This window comes from Halichondria panicea, chromosome 14 (assembly GCF_963675165.1).
Source record: "Halichondria panicea chromosome 14, odHalPani1.1, whole genome shotgun sequence".
In the NCBI taxonomy this organism is placed as follows: Eukaryota; Metazoa; Porifera; class Demospongiae; order Suberitida; family Halichondriidae; genus Halichondria; species Halichondria panicea.
In genome coordinates, this window is record NC_087390.1 from 2,781,477 (window position 1) to 2,798,400 (window position 16,924).

General features: G+C 43.2%; 1 protein-coding gene across 2 annotated transcripts; it reads right to left on the bottom strand.

Moving 5' to 3' along the window:
* Positions 1–195: 195 nt before the first annotated feature.
* On the bottom strand, positions 196–16,491 carry LOC135347505 (uncharacterized). Of its 2 annotated transcripts, XM_064545523.1 has the most exons (4): positions 16,371–16,491; positions 5,394–9,306; positions 683–5,354; positions 196–536 (listed from the first exon to the last, which is right to left on the bottom strand). In XM_064545523.1, exons 2-4 carry the CDS (start codon positions 9,297–9,299, stop codon positions 457–459), a joined length of 8,658 nt encoding a protein of 2,885 aa, XP_064401593.1. In that variant the 5' UTR covers positions 9,300–9,306; positions 16,371–16,491; the 3' UTR covers positions 196–456. The 2 variants fall into 2 exon arrangements, with proteins under 2 accessions (XP_064401593.1, XP_064401592.1); XM_064545522.1 differs by having other exon boundaries at positions 683–9,306.
* Positions 16,492–16,924: the final 433 nt, after the last annotated feature.

Below are 16,924 nucleotides of genomic sequence, written 5' to 3' on the forward strand. Positions count from 1 at the left end.
ACTTTACAATTATTTTTTGTTTACACACAACATATTAAATTGTTAATTCAGACAGACAAATGAATTAATATCTAAAGAGATCTTTGTAGTCTACTCTTCTATAGTGTGTCGTTGGAAGCGGAACTATCTTTGTTTTACACACAACATAATTATAATTGTATAAAACATTATAAAACAGACAGACGAATGAATTGATAATGTAAAATATAGCGATGACAGAAATAATTATTATTCTTGCACCACATTTTAATGAGTTTGCTGACAAAAATAATATTGGGTAGAAACATTAATTTTGGATATGCGCGATAATAATAATAACTAGAAATGATACAAATCCTTTGGCGCTTGGGTTACAAAATATACAAATGTACAAATTAAAAGGGTAGAAAATTTACTAATTATGTTGCATGTCCTACCAGCTGGTGCTTTGCAGTACGTACAATGTTAGTTGTACAGTTAATGTGGAGTGTGGTCTCTGTACGCTTGAGAGTATCTCGGGCGAAGACCGTGAAACAATGTGTTATCATTGTACTCAGCTGCAGGAGAAAAATTTCTTGCTTATAAACAGTTACTATGGAAACTACCATTATGTTGCAATTAGGATTGGCAGAGCATCTGTAGCTATGTAATTTTTTTATGTGTTCTATACTGTACACATGCACACACTAAATAAACAACTTACCAATAATAACATTTGAATTTTCTGGCGGTGGGTCCTCTATTTCAGGGACAAGCTCCAGCTCTCCCATCTGCTGGTGCTCTCCCGTGAGAGTGTTGAAGCAGTTAGAGGAATTGCCCCTAAGGCCTAGGTGATGGCTGACTGCAACGATAGTGTCTGAGTTTTGTGGATTGCATAGCTCAATTTCACTGCTACCTACAGCAACTATTAGTTGTCCAGAACTATTGGTTTCTTCACAAACCAACAGCGCACAATGCATACTTAAACTTGCACCTCCAGTAGCATTCCCTATAATAACACACGGCGGAGGTACTATCGAAACCGAGGGACTATCAGTGGTATGCTGTACTGAGATACAGCTCGACTGAGCATCTCCACCAGGAATGTTTTGAGAGCGAGGTTGATCATCAGCTAGGTTATTCGTTGGCAGTGGAAGTGGATGAATTACTGGTGGCATTACAACCTGTGAACAAATCTCCAGTAAACAACTCCTAGGCGATTGTACAATCAGTTGAGGTGTATCAAAAGATGCAGGTGTTTGCTGTTTCGGTTGTCCATTAGTGGATTGTGTAGAGTTTACCTCCACCAATCCAATTCCAGAAACAAACTGTAAGGGATTACACTGTAACGTTGAGTCTTTGTTACCAGGAGCTGAGGCAACATCGTCAATATTAAATCTTTGTTCCTGCTTTGTGTGAGGAGTTCCGACAGTAGTTGGATTGGTATTCCCGCCTACACAAACTCCAGATGCTACTCTTCTATCTCCAAAAGGTGGATCAAAGCTACTGAAACGGTTAAAATCACTTGCTGTGCTATTGAGAGTGTGACTACTGGTAGTCATAGAGATTGGTTCATTCTCCATTGTGGTGTTACTGGCGTCTTCAGTTTCAGAAAATGGAATACTCAATGCGGAATCCTGATTGACGGTCATATTTGGACGTTTGTGCAAGTCAAATTTAGTTTTGCTAGTGGGTTCAAGAGTTGGGCCAAAGTCTGCAGGATCATACGAAATATCAGGAGGTGACACAATACTTGTTTGATGTGTGAGTGAATCAATTCCGGTAGACGAGTCAGAGAAAATTTCGATACTTTCATCTAACGGCGCAGCTTCACAATCAGTAAAATCTACTTTGACCTTCTGTTGTGGTTCGGCTTCGTTTTTTTGTGAGGTAATGGAAATAGCAGTAGCTGGATAATTGTCAGGCGAGGATCTAAGAAAGTATTTGAATCTCAACACAACAAATATGACAGCTACTAACATCGCAGCAACTAAAGCTATCAGTATCACGACAAACAGCGAACTACAGGTCTCAATTGAAGATCCAATGTTTGCCGAAGAGGTTGGAACAAATTGGGTGAAAAGAATCAACAAACTAAGCAAAGTTTTATTGACAAATCGAGTACTTCCCTTTGTTCTATGGTCAACTTCATTTTCCATAACCGACTCATTTGTTGATTGGCTGACTCTCTTCTTTCGTTTTTTCCTCGACAAACGTGGGTGTGAGAGCGAGTCTGTAACTCTTTTTTTAGCGCTGTCTGACATACCATCTCTGGAATATGACAGTTGGTATTCACTCTGACTTGTATACGTCCAATCTTCCCTCAATTCTATTGCTAAAAAATCACTGCTATTAGGTGTTGAGATGTGGTAATGGTCTTCCAATCTCATGCTTTCGTCAATAACGAGGTCACTATACAAAATCGGAGGAACCACCATGGGCCGAAGTTTGCACACAAAAGCAGGTGATAATTCGAGTAGCTTATCGTTCATCCATACTACTGCTACTGGGAAGTCAAGTTTAGTTAACTGCAATTTTCTACCAAAAAATGTTTTTATCACTTCTTCACGCGTGATTCCAATTTCAACAAAATTGTTACAACACGCTCTGTAACCATGAGTGGCGTTACTGTGGTAACATCCATTTCTCAGTTTGAGACGATTAATATGAGAGCAAGTCTTTTTACGAGAGCACTTAAAGAGGAGGAGTCTGTCTGGGTGAGTGGTTGTTTGGACGGGGGTACACTTGGTGTACACTTGTGTTAAGTTCCAGTTTAAGTAGTTAACAGATGTAATTGAGGACATGTTCCAGTTGTTCCCAACGAGCCGTATTGCACCAAAGGTTTGGTTTGCTTTATTTTCACCAATTCCTGTGTGGGTAATGTCAGAGCAGTACAGGAAGCCTACACTAGTTACTAGTAAGAGCAGCAGAGGCAATATAAACGTTGGCTTTTCTCGATGACTGTTAGATGGTAACGCTGGATCAGGAGGATGTGTATTTGCTTGTACTAATGGTTTGGGAATGTTATTGCTAAAATCTCGTACAGTAGTGCTTGGTTTATCGGCAACCTTCGTGTGTGCATTCATAAAATCTGGGCCACAATCATCCAGCTCGCTCTGTTCTGCACTAGAGCGCAAAGGAATTTGTGATGACAATGGGTCAGTTTCAATCAAAATTGGGTTAGGTGCTGATCCAGATAGGTCCTCATCAGAATTTTGTGAGGGCTCCAAAGTGTATGGGGGGTCATCACTGTGCTCAAAGAAAGGTGTATTTGGATTCACTTGAGGTAAATCCGGAGGTTCAGTTTCAGCAGCTATCGTAGGAGTTGAATGATGCGAAAGGCAAGGAGATATCAGCATGGCTCTCCAAAGCATTTTGAAGATTCCAAGATGGACTCTGAAATCCATATTCCTGCCTCTCCACAAGCAAACCACGAAGCGAATGAAATCGATGATACAAATCAAAATGAACAGTACAACGCTTTCAATTCCAGGAAGGGGAGGAAAAGGATTCTTCTTTCCCTGTTCCTCATCCTCTTCATCGTCCCGCCCCCCAGAGTCACTACCACTGACAGGTGTGCTTCCCAAAGTGGAACTTAAAGTAGTCGAATAAGCAGTGTGCAAATTTGAAGAGCTAGAACTAGACTTTTGTCTTTTAGCGCATACCCGGTTCCTTTTTTGGCTAACAGGACAGCTGTTTGGTTGGGGATCGTGAATGAGAGACTCAGTGTGTTCCTGCAGCTTTGACAATATGCTGTTCAACTTATTCCTCAATAATAGATTATAGTTGACAGTCATCGCCATTCTGAAAAAACAGCTGGGAAGGCTGAGTCGGAATGCCAGATGACATTCACTGAACCTCGTATGCAGGTCGTAGCCAATCACCATCTCCAAGCACTTGGCCAGCTGTGCATCCGAGAGTGTGTCCTCATGTGGGTTGTAGGGTAATTTAGGCTCACTCTCTAATGTTTTACGCCCTTTAAATGCAGTCGGTGAAGCACCAGTCACCATTGCACCAACATTTTTCTTACAGGTAGGTGGCGTGTTGTGCTCATTCTGTAAGTTCTTGGGTGCTTTGAAACATATGCCCTTCTTTGTACGTGGTCCAGAAATTTGTTTTCGTACAGAAACCGACAGCGTTGACTTTTGCCTGTACAAAGTGTGAGAAGATGGCTGTCCATGTTGTGGCTTGCTTGGGGGAAATTTTTCTCTTTCGATACTTGGTGCTTGAGCTGACTGAGAGTGCTGTTTTAAAAAGCGTAGATACGTATACAAAGTCCAATGAGACATCAGTGTGACTCTCCAAAGGATTCGAAGACGAACTCTGAAATCCATATTCCAATCTTCTTTCCAAGAGGAGCAGATGAAATCGATGATACGAATCAAAATGGGCTGCAAAACACTTTCAATTCCAGAAGGGGGAGGAAGAGGATTCTTCTTTCCCTGTTCCTCATCCTCTTCATCGTCCCGCCCCCCAGAGTCACTACCACTGACAGGTGTGCTTCCCAAAGTGGAACTGGACTTTTGTCGTTTTATACGCACTCGATTCTTTTTTCGACCAACAGTACAGCTGTTTGGTACCTTGACATTGATGAGTGCGACAATCACAGAGCAACTAAGAGATTTGCAGACAACTAAATATGTTATCCTTCTTGACATGGAAGGGTTAGGGACAACTGGATAACAAATAGCAGGAAGATTGTTCAAGATGGATTGTGGGGAGGCCAGAACATTTTCCTGGAGACAAAGCATCACTGCTGTTTGGGGATCAACTTCATTGTGAATGAGAGACTCAGTGTGTTCCTGGGGCTTTGACAATGTGCTACTCAGTGTATTCCTGTGCAAAAGTTCTTTTAGAGAGTTGACTGTCATTGTTGCTATTCTGATAAACCAGTATTCATAAACAAAAGTGTGTCCCTGTGACTTCGAAAATGTACTGCTCAGAATATTCATCAATACGTTTTGTGAAGTTGGAGGCCTCTGCTTGACGACATCCTCTGGGTTAGTTTGTTGGGCAGTTGGAGGCTGCTGCTTGGCGACCTCCTCTGGGTTAGTTTGTGGGGTAGTTGGAGGCCTCTGCTTGACGACATCCTCTGGGTTAGTTTGTTGGGCAGTTGGAGGCTGCTGCTTGGCGACCTCCTCTGGGTTAGTTTGTGGGGTAGTTGGAGGCTGCTGCTTGGCGACCTCCTCTGTGTTAGTTTGTGAGGGCTGCTGCTTAACGAACTCCTCTGTGTTAGTTTGTGGGGTAGTTGGAGGCTGCTGCTTGACGAACTCCTCTGTGTTAGTTTGTGGGGGTTGCTGCTTGACGAACTCCTCTGGGTTAGTTTGTGGGGTAGTTGGAAGCTGCTGCTTGACGAACTCCTCTGTGTTAGTTTGTGGGAGTTGCTGCTTGACGACCTCCTCTGTGTTAGTTTGTGGGGGTTGCTGCTTGACGACCTCCTCTGTGTTAGTTTGTGGAGGCTGCTGCTTGACAACCTCCTTCGTGTTAGTTTGTGGGGTAGTTAGAGGCTGCTGCTTGGCGACCTCCTCTGTGTTAGTTTGTGGGGGCTGCTGCTTGGCGACCTCCTCTGGGTTAGTTTGTGGGGGCTGCTGCTCGACGAACTCCTCTGAGTTAGTTAGTGGAGGTTGCTGCTTGACGAACTCCTCTGAGTTAGTTTGTGGGGGATGCTGCTCGACAACCTCCTCTGAGTTAGTTTGTGGGGGTTGCTGCTCGACAACCTCCTCTGAGTTAGTTTGTGGGGGTTGCTGCTTGACGACTTCCTCTGTGTTAGTTTGTGGGAGTTGCTGTTTGACAAACTCTTCTGTGTTAGTTTGTGGGGGTTGCTGCTCGACGACCTCCTCTGAGTTAGTTTGTGGGGGTTGCTGCTTGACGACCTCCTCTGAGTTAGTTTGTGGGGTAGTTGGAGGCTGCTGCTTTGCGACTTCCTCTGGGTTAGTTTGTGAGGGCTGCTGCTTAACGAACTCCTCTGTGTTAGTTTGTGGGGTAGTTGGAGGCTGCTGCTTGACGACCTCCTCTGAGTTAGTTTGTGGGGGCTGCTGCTTGACGACCTCCTCCGTGTTAGTTTGTGGGGGCTGCTGCTTGACGAACTCCTCTGCGTTAGTTTGTGGGGGTTGCTGCTCGACGACCTCCTCTGTGTTAGTTTGTGGAGGCTGCTGCATGACGAACTCCTCTGAGTTAGTTTGTGGGGGTTGCTGCTTGATGACCTCCTCTGTGCTAGTTTGTGTGGTAGTTGGAGGCTGCTGCTTGACGACCTCCTCTGAGTTAGTTTGTGGGAGCTGCTGCTTGACGATCTCCTCTGTGTTAGATTGTGGGGGTTGCTGCTTGGCAAACTCCTCTGTGTTAGTTTGTGGGGGCTGCTGCTTGACGATCTCCTCCGTGTTAGTTTGTGGGGGCTGCTGCTCGACGACCTCCTCTGTGTTAGTTTGTGGAGGCTGCTGCTCGACGACCTCCTCTGTGTTAGTTTGTGGAGGCTGCTGCTTGACAAACTCCTCTGGGTTAATTTGTGGGGGTTGCTGCTCGACGACCTCCTCTGGGTTAGTTTGTGGGGGTTGCTGCTTGACGATCTCCTCTGTGTCAGTTTGTGGAGGCTGCTGCTTGACGAACTCCTCTGTGTTAGTTTGTGGGGGCTGCTGCTCGACGACCTCCTCTGGGTTAGTTTGTGGGGGTTGCTGCTTGACGACCTCCTCTGTGTTAGTTTGTGGAGGCTGCTGCTTGACGAACTCCTCTGTGTTAGTTTGTGGGGGTTGCTGCTTGACGACCTCCTCTGTGTTAGTTTGTGGAGGCTGCTGCTTGACGAACTCCTCTGTGTTAGTTTGTGGGGGCTGCTGCTCGACGACCTCCTCTGTGTTAGTTTGTGGGGGTTGCTGCTCGACGACCTCAGTTTGTGGGGGCTGCTGCTTGACGACCTCCTCTGTGTTAGTTTGTGGGGGTTGCTGCTCAATGACCACCTCTGTGTTAGTTTGTGGGGGCTGCTGCTTGACGACCTCCTCTGTGTTAGTTTGTGGGGATTGCTGCTCGTTGACCTCCTTCGGGTAATTAGTTTGTCGGGGCTGCTGCTCGATGACCTCTGGGTAATTAGTTTGTGGGGGCTGCTGCTCGATGACCTCCTCCGGGTAATTAGTTTGTGGGGGCTGCTGCTTGACGACCTCCTCCGGGTAATTAGTTTGTGGGGGTTGCTGCTTGACGACCTCCTCCGGGTAATTAGTTTGTGGGGGTTGCTGCTCGACGACTTCCTCCGGGTAATTAGTTTGTGGGGGCTGCTGCTTGACGACCTCCTCTGTGTTAGTTTGTGGGGGTTGCTGCTCGACGACCTCCTCTGTGTTAGTTTTTGGGGGTTGCTGCTCGACGACCTCCTCTGTGTTAGTTTGTGGGGGTTGCTGCTCGACGACCTCCTCTGTGTTAGTGTGTGGGGGTTGCTGCTTGACGAACTCCTCTGTGTTAGTTTGTGGGGGTTGCTGCTTGACGACCTCCTCTGAGGTAGTTTGTGGGGGCTCCTGCTTGGCGACCTCCTCTGTGTTAGTTTGTGGGGGCTGCTGCTCGACGAACTCCTCTGTGTTAGTTTGTGGGGGTTGCTGCTGGACGACCTCCTCTGAGGTAGTTTGTGGGGGCTGCTGCTTGGCGACCTCATCTGGGGTAGTTTGTGGGGGCTGCTGCTGGACGACCTCCTCTGTGTTAGTTTGTGGGGGCTGCTGCTGGACTACCTTCTCTGTGTTAGTTTGTGGGGTAGTTGGAGGTTGCTGCTTGACGAACTCCTCTGAGTTAGTTTGTGGGGTAGTTGGAGGCTGCTGCTTTGCGACCTCCTCTGGGTTAGTTTGTGATGGCTGCTGCTTAACAAACTCCTCTGAGTTAGTTTGCGGGGTAGTTGGAGGCTGCTGCTTGACGAACTCCCCTGAGTTAGTTTGTGGGGGCTGCTGCTTAACGAACTCCCCTGAGTTAGTTTGTGGGGGCTGCTGCTTAACGAACTCCCCTGAGTTAGTTTGTGGGGTAGTTAGAGGTTGCTGCTTAACAACATGCTCTGGGTTAGTTTGTGGGCCAGTTGGATGCTGCTGCCTGACAACGTTCTCTTGTAGGGCAGTTGGAAGCTGCTGCTGCTTGACGACATCTGGAAGAGATTTCTGGGCAGTTGGAGGTTGCTGCTGCCTGACAACGTCCTCTTGTAGGGCAGTTGGAAGCTGCTGCTGCTTGACGACATCTGGAAGAGATTTCTGGGCAGTTGGAGGTTGCTGCTGCCTGACAACGTCCTCTTGTAGGGCAGTTGGAAGCTGCTGCTGCTTGACGACATCTGGAAGAGATTTCTGGGCAGTTGGAGGTTGCTGCTGCCTGACAACGTCCTCTTGTAGGGCAGTTGGAAGCTGCTGCTGCTTGACAACATCTGGAAGAGATTTCTGGGCAGTTGGAGGTTGCTGTTTATCAACATCGTTTAGGTTAGTTTGTGGGGTAGTTAGAGGCTGCTGCTTGAACACATCGTCTGGGTTACTTTGTGGGGTAGTTGGAGGTTGTTGATGGACGACATCAGTTTTTGGGGCAGTTGGAAAATTTCCAGGTGTGCTATCAGATAAGAAAATAGTAGGTGAAAGTTTAGAGTTCTTGGTTGTTCCACCATAGATAGAGTACTGAAAGTTTAGTTGTTCCACCATAGATAGAGTAATGTCTATGGTTCCACCAGCGAATAAATCTTTTTTTTGCTTAAACATTTTGTCAACATCACTTTTTGGATACTTTTTGATCCCATCTTTTGAAGTTGAACTAGTTTGAATTGTGTATGGTAAACTTTGATAGTGGGAATTTTCTGTGCTTTTTTTCTCCTTTAGGATCAAATCTAAATTTAGTGAGAACGAAACTAACCCAGTTGATACGTTAATGACATTTTTGGTTTCTGTACTGCGTAACTTTTGGAAGAACAAATCAATTGTTGATTTCTTGATATCATACACCAAAAGGTTTTTGCTTTCTTTTATTGGCTCTTTTTTGATTTCGTAATTGATTTCAATCGTATATGATGGGTTTGTTGACTCGATAGTATTTGAAGCTCTCTCAGTTAGCACCATACAATAAAACAATGAACTTGAGTCACCTTGGTTTGTGTCTTCAAAAACACATGTCCACATTTTTTCATCGTCAGATTTTTCTTCAAATGTATGTTGTAAAAGTTTTTGATTGGCCTTGCAAAGTTCCCCCTTAGGGTCACCTTGGTTTGTGTCTTCAAAATCACATTTGCACATTTTTTCATTGTCAGATTTTTCTTCAAACGTGTGTGGTAACAGTTTTTGATTGGCCTTGCAAAGTTCCTCCTTAGAGTCGACATTTGCATTGTTATCGACCGAATTTTTGTCTTTAGACATGGCTCAACTGAATGTATATGTATGATGTGTTGGGAAACAACATAATTATTGCACTGATCATTATTATATCTATGAATATACCGTATAGCGCGAAATTTTCGAGGCACTTATATTTCGTGGATTGGCCTCTAAAAGAATTTTCGTTGCACAATGTTCGCGGAATGACTGCTTACCGGAAGCCACGCCTTTAAATCTTTGCACGTTATAGCAGGTACTTCAATTTTCGTGTAGGATTGCTACCCACGAATCCGTGAAAATTAAGCCTCTCGAAAATTTCGCACTACACGGTAACCAGAATGTTGTACAAATAAAAAATTATGTGAAAATCAGTAGTATACATGAACATGGAAACCTAGCAGCAGCAACTAACAGGCAGGGGCGAACGTTATTTTAAAACGGCTGTGGTGCGTAGTTAAACTTGGGACTAGGCAGAGTCAGCATTAATTGAGTAGACAACAAAGTTTGGTTTCTAATTGTACGGCGTCTAGTTTTTAAAATGTCTTAAAAACGTCTGAAATTGAGTTTTTAGACATTTTGTGAGGTGCAAGGCAGAGCATAAAATCGGCGACCTAGCGTTATTTTAGACAACTCAGTAGGGACAAGACTAATTGCTCAAGTGTGATGTAAATATTACTGTATGGCTTCTGGTTGCAATCAGTGTATGGTAAAGGTGCACATAATTATGACGAGTTATAATAATTATTATGAATGCTACGTTTAGAGCTAATTTAGTTCTAAGCTACAAGCCTAATTATGGCATCATAATGAGTGTGTATGGCTTCCTGTCTCACCATTTTTGTCATTCTGCGCCAACATGCTCGTTTAATGGTTGCATTTAATCAGTACAGTCAGGAGCATATGAGGGGATGGAGCATCTTACTATGCATATTATAGATGGTCAGGATGTACAACATTACTGTTTTTATTACTCTAACCGATTACCCACTATAACAATTTGCTATTGTTCTATTAATCAACTACAAACCCACCACCTTATGTTTCCATGGAAGTATGTTGTAGCTTGGTCATTCACCTACACACTGGTGTCAACACCATTTCTTAGAAATGTTCCAATCAAAAGATATTTACATTTAAGTACAGCTACTCACAAATTTGTGGTAATCTACTCTCTAAGCTGGATGCACTGTACAGTACAGCCCAGGACTTTCCCGATTAGCTTATCAAACACACAAGACTTGTACAGATTCTCAAATTCAATAACGAGTGCTGCAGGCTGCGCTGTGCTAATGCCTCTCACTATGTTTCACTTTCGCTCAAAAAGTAATTATGTATACAAAGTTTGTTACTATATTGTTGATAGCAATTGTTGACAACATACAGTCATTATACTCAGGAGTTCTATCTGATGGCTTGATGAAGGATAGAAGTAACTGCATGTTTATCTACATGTAGAAGTGTAAGTATTACTTCATTTCCTGTCAATGAGATTACACGGTAGTGTTTGGTGGCTTACCAGGACATCACGAAAAGAATACGAAATTTTATTCTGTCTCAGAATCTCACACACGTGGGCATGCGCAGAAAAAGGGGTGTATCCGCAATAGCCAAGAGGTTAAAGTTCACAATGGCTTTTGCACTCAGGTTTTCTGACTCTTGTAGCTAAAGGGCTTTAGTGCAAGGCTAACTCATAAGTTGAATAGAAACTTTGTGCTAACAGACGATGCTACGAAAGATTCTGAAGAGACTGCAACAGCCTTCACTGTATAAGTAAAATTAGCTATAACTGGAGAACAAAGCTTTGGTTTGCAAATACGTAAACTTTAAATCCAAGAGAACGTGGTTATATAGACTATATAGAAGCTGATAGTTTTCGTCACATTGCAACCGTTGGAGCAGCTACGGCTGGAATACACACACACACACACACAGTCAACTTCATACCGTATCCCTCATGCGGCTACGCCTCGAGGCATAATTAGCTATTCAAACAGGGGGGCTGTTCTTTATTGTGTGGGGAGCACTGATGTATAACTGCGCGGTCTATCAGAAGCCTTCTTAATGTTGCCATAACTTTGTCATAGTTAACTCAATTTCAAAATTGTATGGATTCCTCGTCCTAGCTTCGATCTATAATGATTGTTGCAAGCTGCGCTGTGCTAATGCCTCTTGCCATGTTTTGCTTTTGCTCAAAAGTATGTATAATGTTATGCTAATATTGTTGACACTGAACCATGCTATACAGAAGCCATAGGATAGACTATATATGGCATTTCCTGTCAATGAATAATAGGGTGCATGGGATCAGTTAGGCTGTTTCCAGGCGGATTTGTCTCTAAAATAACGATAGGCTGAAGGCTAACAGTGTACGTGCATGCAGCGCTCCTTTTTGAGTATTGTAACAAACAGTTAGCGCTTTAGTGCAAGGCTAACTCATAAGTTGAATAGAAAGTATGTGCAAACAGATAATGCTATGAAAGATTCAGAAGAGACTGCAACAGCCTTCACTGCGAGTCACACTAGCCATAACTCGAGAACGAAGTTTTAGTTTGCAAATCCACGAATCAAAATCCAAGAGAACGTGGCTAGAAGCCTAAAGAAGCTGTTATTTTTCGTCGTATTGCAACCGTTGAGCAGTTACAGCTGGAACACACACACACACACTCACATGAATCTATGAGGGGTGATTAGTGCCAAAACGTGGAGGCGGCGATGTTTAGTTGGTGGCAGTGGATTAGCCTCGAATGATAAGGTGGCTGTGAATAAGATAAGGTTGGAACCCTTGACCTTAAACTTCTCTTGCAGACTACTTTTAGCCTAGTGTCTGGGTGGGAGTGGTCAACACCAGACAGTTGCTCTAGCGCTGACCTGATATCAGCCCGCTCATGGTCTCGAGGGCTGGGTCAAATGGTTCTAACCTCATATATATTCACGGCCGTCTTAACATATTCGAGGCTAAGCCGCCGCCACCAAACCACACTGCCGTCACCCTCCAGGTTAAGCCGCCGCCTCCTAACACAGCAAATTTGTTTCTTTTGGCACTATTCACCTCTCATATGAATCAGCCGCTTCCTGGAGAGACTGTCTGAGTACAGAGGAGGTACGCCAATGTCAAAAGGTCACTAATTAAAACACCTCGTGGGCCCATGGGCTTATGTTTTTACAAGTAAAACTGAGTTTACCCTCACGCCCCTGGGTTTATACACCACCACTAGCTTCATCCTCTTCATAATCACAGCAGAAATCAGTTGAGCTATCGGGCTCCAGACAAACCTTATTCAGGGTCTGGGTCCGCGAGACTACTTGAGAGAAGAGATCTCAGCAACCTTTGACTTTTATTGCATTCTTCGAAACCACAATAGGCTAAGTTAGAGTTTAAAATCAGCTTTTATGCAAAGCACCTCTTGTTTGTTTTGGTCTTCAATGATGCATGGCAAGGATAGTATAGTGATATGGAAGATTAGCCTTCTGTAGCTGGGGTATAAATTTTGATTTACTGGTTTGCTGTACTGCTATTAGGTATAGCAAGCTTTCCAAGCAGGCAAATAAACAATCAAGAGCAACAGAAAGGTAGCTGCTATAGCAAAGGTCAAGAACCCAGGGCAAGATGATTAATGTTTTCATTGAAAGTGACCCTGTTGACCTTGGCTTACCTCCTCTGGTATTAGTTGGGCGTGGCTCAACCGTCCCTGAACGGAAGTCGGGTTGCAAGCCTATCAGATTGAAGCATTTTTCTGGTTACACTTCAAGAACAAATCCCAGATAAGCTTGCAACCCGACCTCCCGTCAGGGACAGTCGAGCCACACCTGGTACATGGTCTGAGCACTTTAGTCCAGAGGTCATGTTAATTGCATTATGTCACTTTCAAAACCAGTTGCTTCCGACGCATGCAAAAGGTCAACTGCGAACGCTTGACTACCTATGAATTTTTGTTTGGCTTGCTCCAAGAACGTTGCTAAAAGAACAAGAAAAGGTTGCACAGCAATAGTGCAGTCAACTATAGCTCCTTGACTGGCTAACAGTAGCCACAGTTAGGCTGACTGAGCGCTAGCTACCGTATAGCTGGTAATTTTCGTGGGGCAAAATATTCGTGGTTTTCGTGGTTGGAGGTCTGACCACGAATAGTTTACCCACGAATGAAGCGACCTTGCCTACCTTTACCTACAATCCAAACAGCAACCACGAAAATATTATCCACGAAATGTCTCAATATTGCTGAACCACAAATATTTTGTCCCCCGAAAATTACCCGCTATACGGTATAAATGCATCCTACTTCACGTCATTTTTTATTTTGTCAATCCTTGATCTGATTGGTCAGGTCGGAATTCCAAAAAAGTTCAGACTAAAGTGCTGAGACAGTCTCTCCACGGAGCGGCTGATTCATGAGACTAGCACACATGCACACAGTCAGTTTTACCGTATCCCTCGTGCGGCTACGCCTCGAGGCATAATTATGGTAGCTAGAGCACAAGACTTCCAAATTCAATTAGCTATTCAAACAGGTGGGAGAGGGGGGGGGGTGTTCTTTACTGTGTGGGGGAAGCACTGCTGTATTAAATCCAAGTAAATCATACCATAATTATACATGTGACAGACATGTGTTATTTAAGTTGCAATGTCATGGTTTGATGGTGCTATTTAAGGAATGGGCTATTTAAAGAATGGGTAAAAGGTCAGAATGAAAGAGCTCTATTGAAGGTCTACAAAATGATGTGAACTCTCTACCAATGAGAAAAAGCGATACCAACTACATTTAATCTTAAGCTCTACTAACACACATCTTCTGCTCTGTAGCTGCGATAACAAAAGGTGCGGTGCACATGGTTCATAACAATTTATTTATAAATACTGTGACAACTTATGCCTAACCCTACAACTAACCCTTACCGTATAGTGCTAATGATTTATGGAGTAGCTATCATAATTTATAGCACATTGAAATCCTGATAAGTTAATCGCATAAAACGCATATATTCTAGCACTACGGTGTATATACCGTATAGAGGGTAATTTTCGTGGGGCAAAATATTCGTGGTTTTCGTGGTTGGAGCTCAAACCACGAATATTTTACCCACGAATGAAGCGACCTTGCCTACCTTTACCTACAGTGCAAGCTCCAACCACAAAAATACTACCCACGAAATGTCTCAATATTGCTGAACCACGAATATTTTGTCCCCCGAAAATTACGGTAGCTATACGGTAGATAAATGACTACCATGATTACAGCTGTACTACGTAGTTAAGTTGTAGCGCAGTGTAGGTTTGTCCTATACCGTATTACTAGAATGTTTTGCGAGCATCTTGATAAATTTGCAACAATAAAATCGCAAAAACCTAAAGTATTACTAGTAAATACGCACGATCCTTGCCAGAACGCAATAGTTAGATCGGAAAAGGTCAAATTTTCTGCTGATTTGGCTCATTCGCAAAGGTTTTTCATCAGCAAAATATTCTAGTAATACGCTGTTATTACAGTATCTACATAATGTCATTGCAGCTATTTTGTCTCCTACTTTTTGTCACTAGAACTGATACATACCATCTTTCTTCTAATTACAGCGACATAAAAGTATTTTCCAGGCGCACAAATAGAACAAGAAAAAAACTATAATTCCAGTTTGGCTCTTAGCAATAGAACATAGAGTACTAGTAGCTGTTTCCACGAGGCATTCATAGATCTTAATATACTGCCCTTTGCAGCTCACTTGGAAGTTTGGGGCAAATAGTAAATTGCAAAAAACCACTGTAGCAGTTTACATAAATAAACCACAATACTACAGTGTTGTATTAGAGCAAGGACAAAGTTTACAGAATTTTTTATAGACCAGATCTCAGTCCATTCATACTGTCTTGATCATACAGAGTATAGCTAGCTTTAATGTAGATTCTGTAGTAATTGCCCCAGTGACCTTGTTTAGCTTCTTTCTGATCTCACTGAGGTATACATGCACATACTGGGATTTTCTGCATGGACCAGTAGATATTCGTCATGTTTGTGGAAAGTATGGGCTCTAGGGGTAGCCTGATTACGACATACACTGCCTGGTCGTTTAAAACAATCTAGCTAAATTGTTCACTGTGAAACAACCTGATGCCTCCAATTCTCTGCTACATAATATGCCACTTAACTCCTCTTGATAAGGATTAATTTTTCATGGTTACCCAACAAGTAGTTTATGCCTACTAGGTATAGCGAGATTTATATATCCACATAAAGATTTGTCTATAGAAACTCCTGTTCCAAAATTTTAACTATGTCCATTGCTAGATAGTATTGTGGTTTATTTATGTAAACTGTTACACTTATCTCAATGGTTTTTTGCAATTTACTATTTGCCCCAAACTTCCAAGTGAGCTGCAAAGGGCAGTATATATTCTAAGCACCAGCAAAAAATTCTGGAATTTACAATTGGAGTAAAATTATTTTGTGAACTTCTGTTAGGCCACTCCAAATGAGACTCCAGTAAATTATAAGCGGATGTGAGCAGTATTAGCACATTTTTGCCGGGTAACTCCCAAAGCTGTGTTTCCTCGAGACATCATCTCTTTCAGCAATTTATAACATGCCTAGTCCATGAGCCACGTGTAGTACTTGCTAATGACTGACCATACCCAGTAAAAAGAGACTTTCCAATAAAGTTATATGTTCCCAAGGCTGTTTTAGAGCTATTGGAACATATAACGTGTAAGCGTGCTGGTTATGACTACTACAATAGGTATAGAAATATAAGTGAGTTGCACGGACTAAGCACAGTTACTTATAGTTTATTATGCACTGAGTGTAGAAATAGATATTGTTGTGATGGCCTCGATTAAACCGCAGCGTAGCGCGGATGTTACTCGAGATACCAACCGTTTCCTATCCCTCTAACTCTTCAATCTATGGTTGGACGGGAAACTACAGTCTCATTTGGAGTGGCCTTAGAGTGGCGCTGTAATTAAAAGAAAGACAGTAGCAGAACTAGTTATAACAGTAATGAAAAATGCTACTGCTACACCGTACCGCCACGTACCGTGCAGCATCCTTAGCGTTTTCATATAAATGTATGTATGGTAAATCTAGCTATGGCTACTATAAAGTTAAACATCATTATACATAGACATACAGGATGTTCCAGATACGTTTTGCTTGTAGTATAGTCGGGGAAAACTCAATCTCGCTCAGTGCTGTAAGAGCTTTATAATATATACTTGCTGTTTACACGTACGTACGTACTGCTAAATAAGGTAGTAATCCCAGGTGGAAAGTCCCTGGTGAACCCCCTCAGATCAGAGGAGGTTGGACACGATCACGTGCACCACTTTTTTTGCTGAGCTGGCACAAAAATTGACAATGAGTTCTATGTAAACTTCTAGCTGATGTTGCACGGTCATTAGAGACTGAAGGCAAACTTTATGTGCCTCTCTGGCTTCTTTTGATATAAAACTGTCATTAACCAACCGGATCCCCACCGATCTCCTCTATTCTGGCGAGTTATCAGTGTATACAGTGTTTACTAGATTCTTGACAGCCAGTACAATGCAAGCTGCATACAGCACTGCTAAACTATACTCTACCCTATAGTCTAGCTAATCTTGGTCCAGCCAGACAACAGACACAGCTAGTCCGGTGTTACAAGTCAGCAAAGCAAGAGTACAGATAGTCTCGAGGCCAGACTCC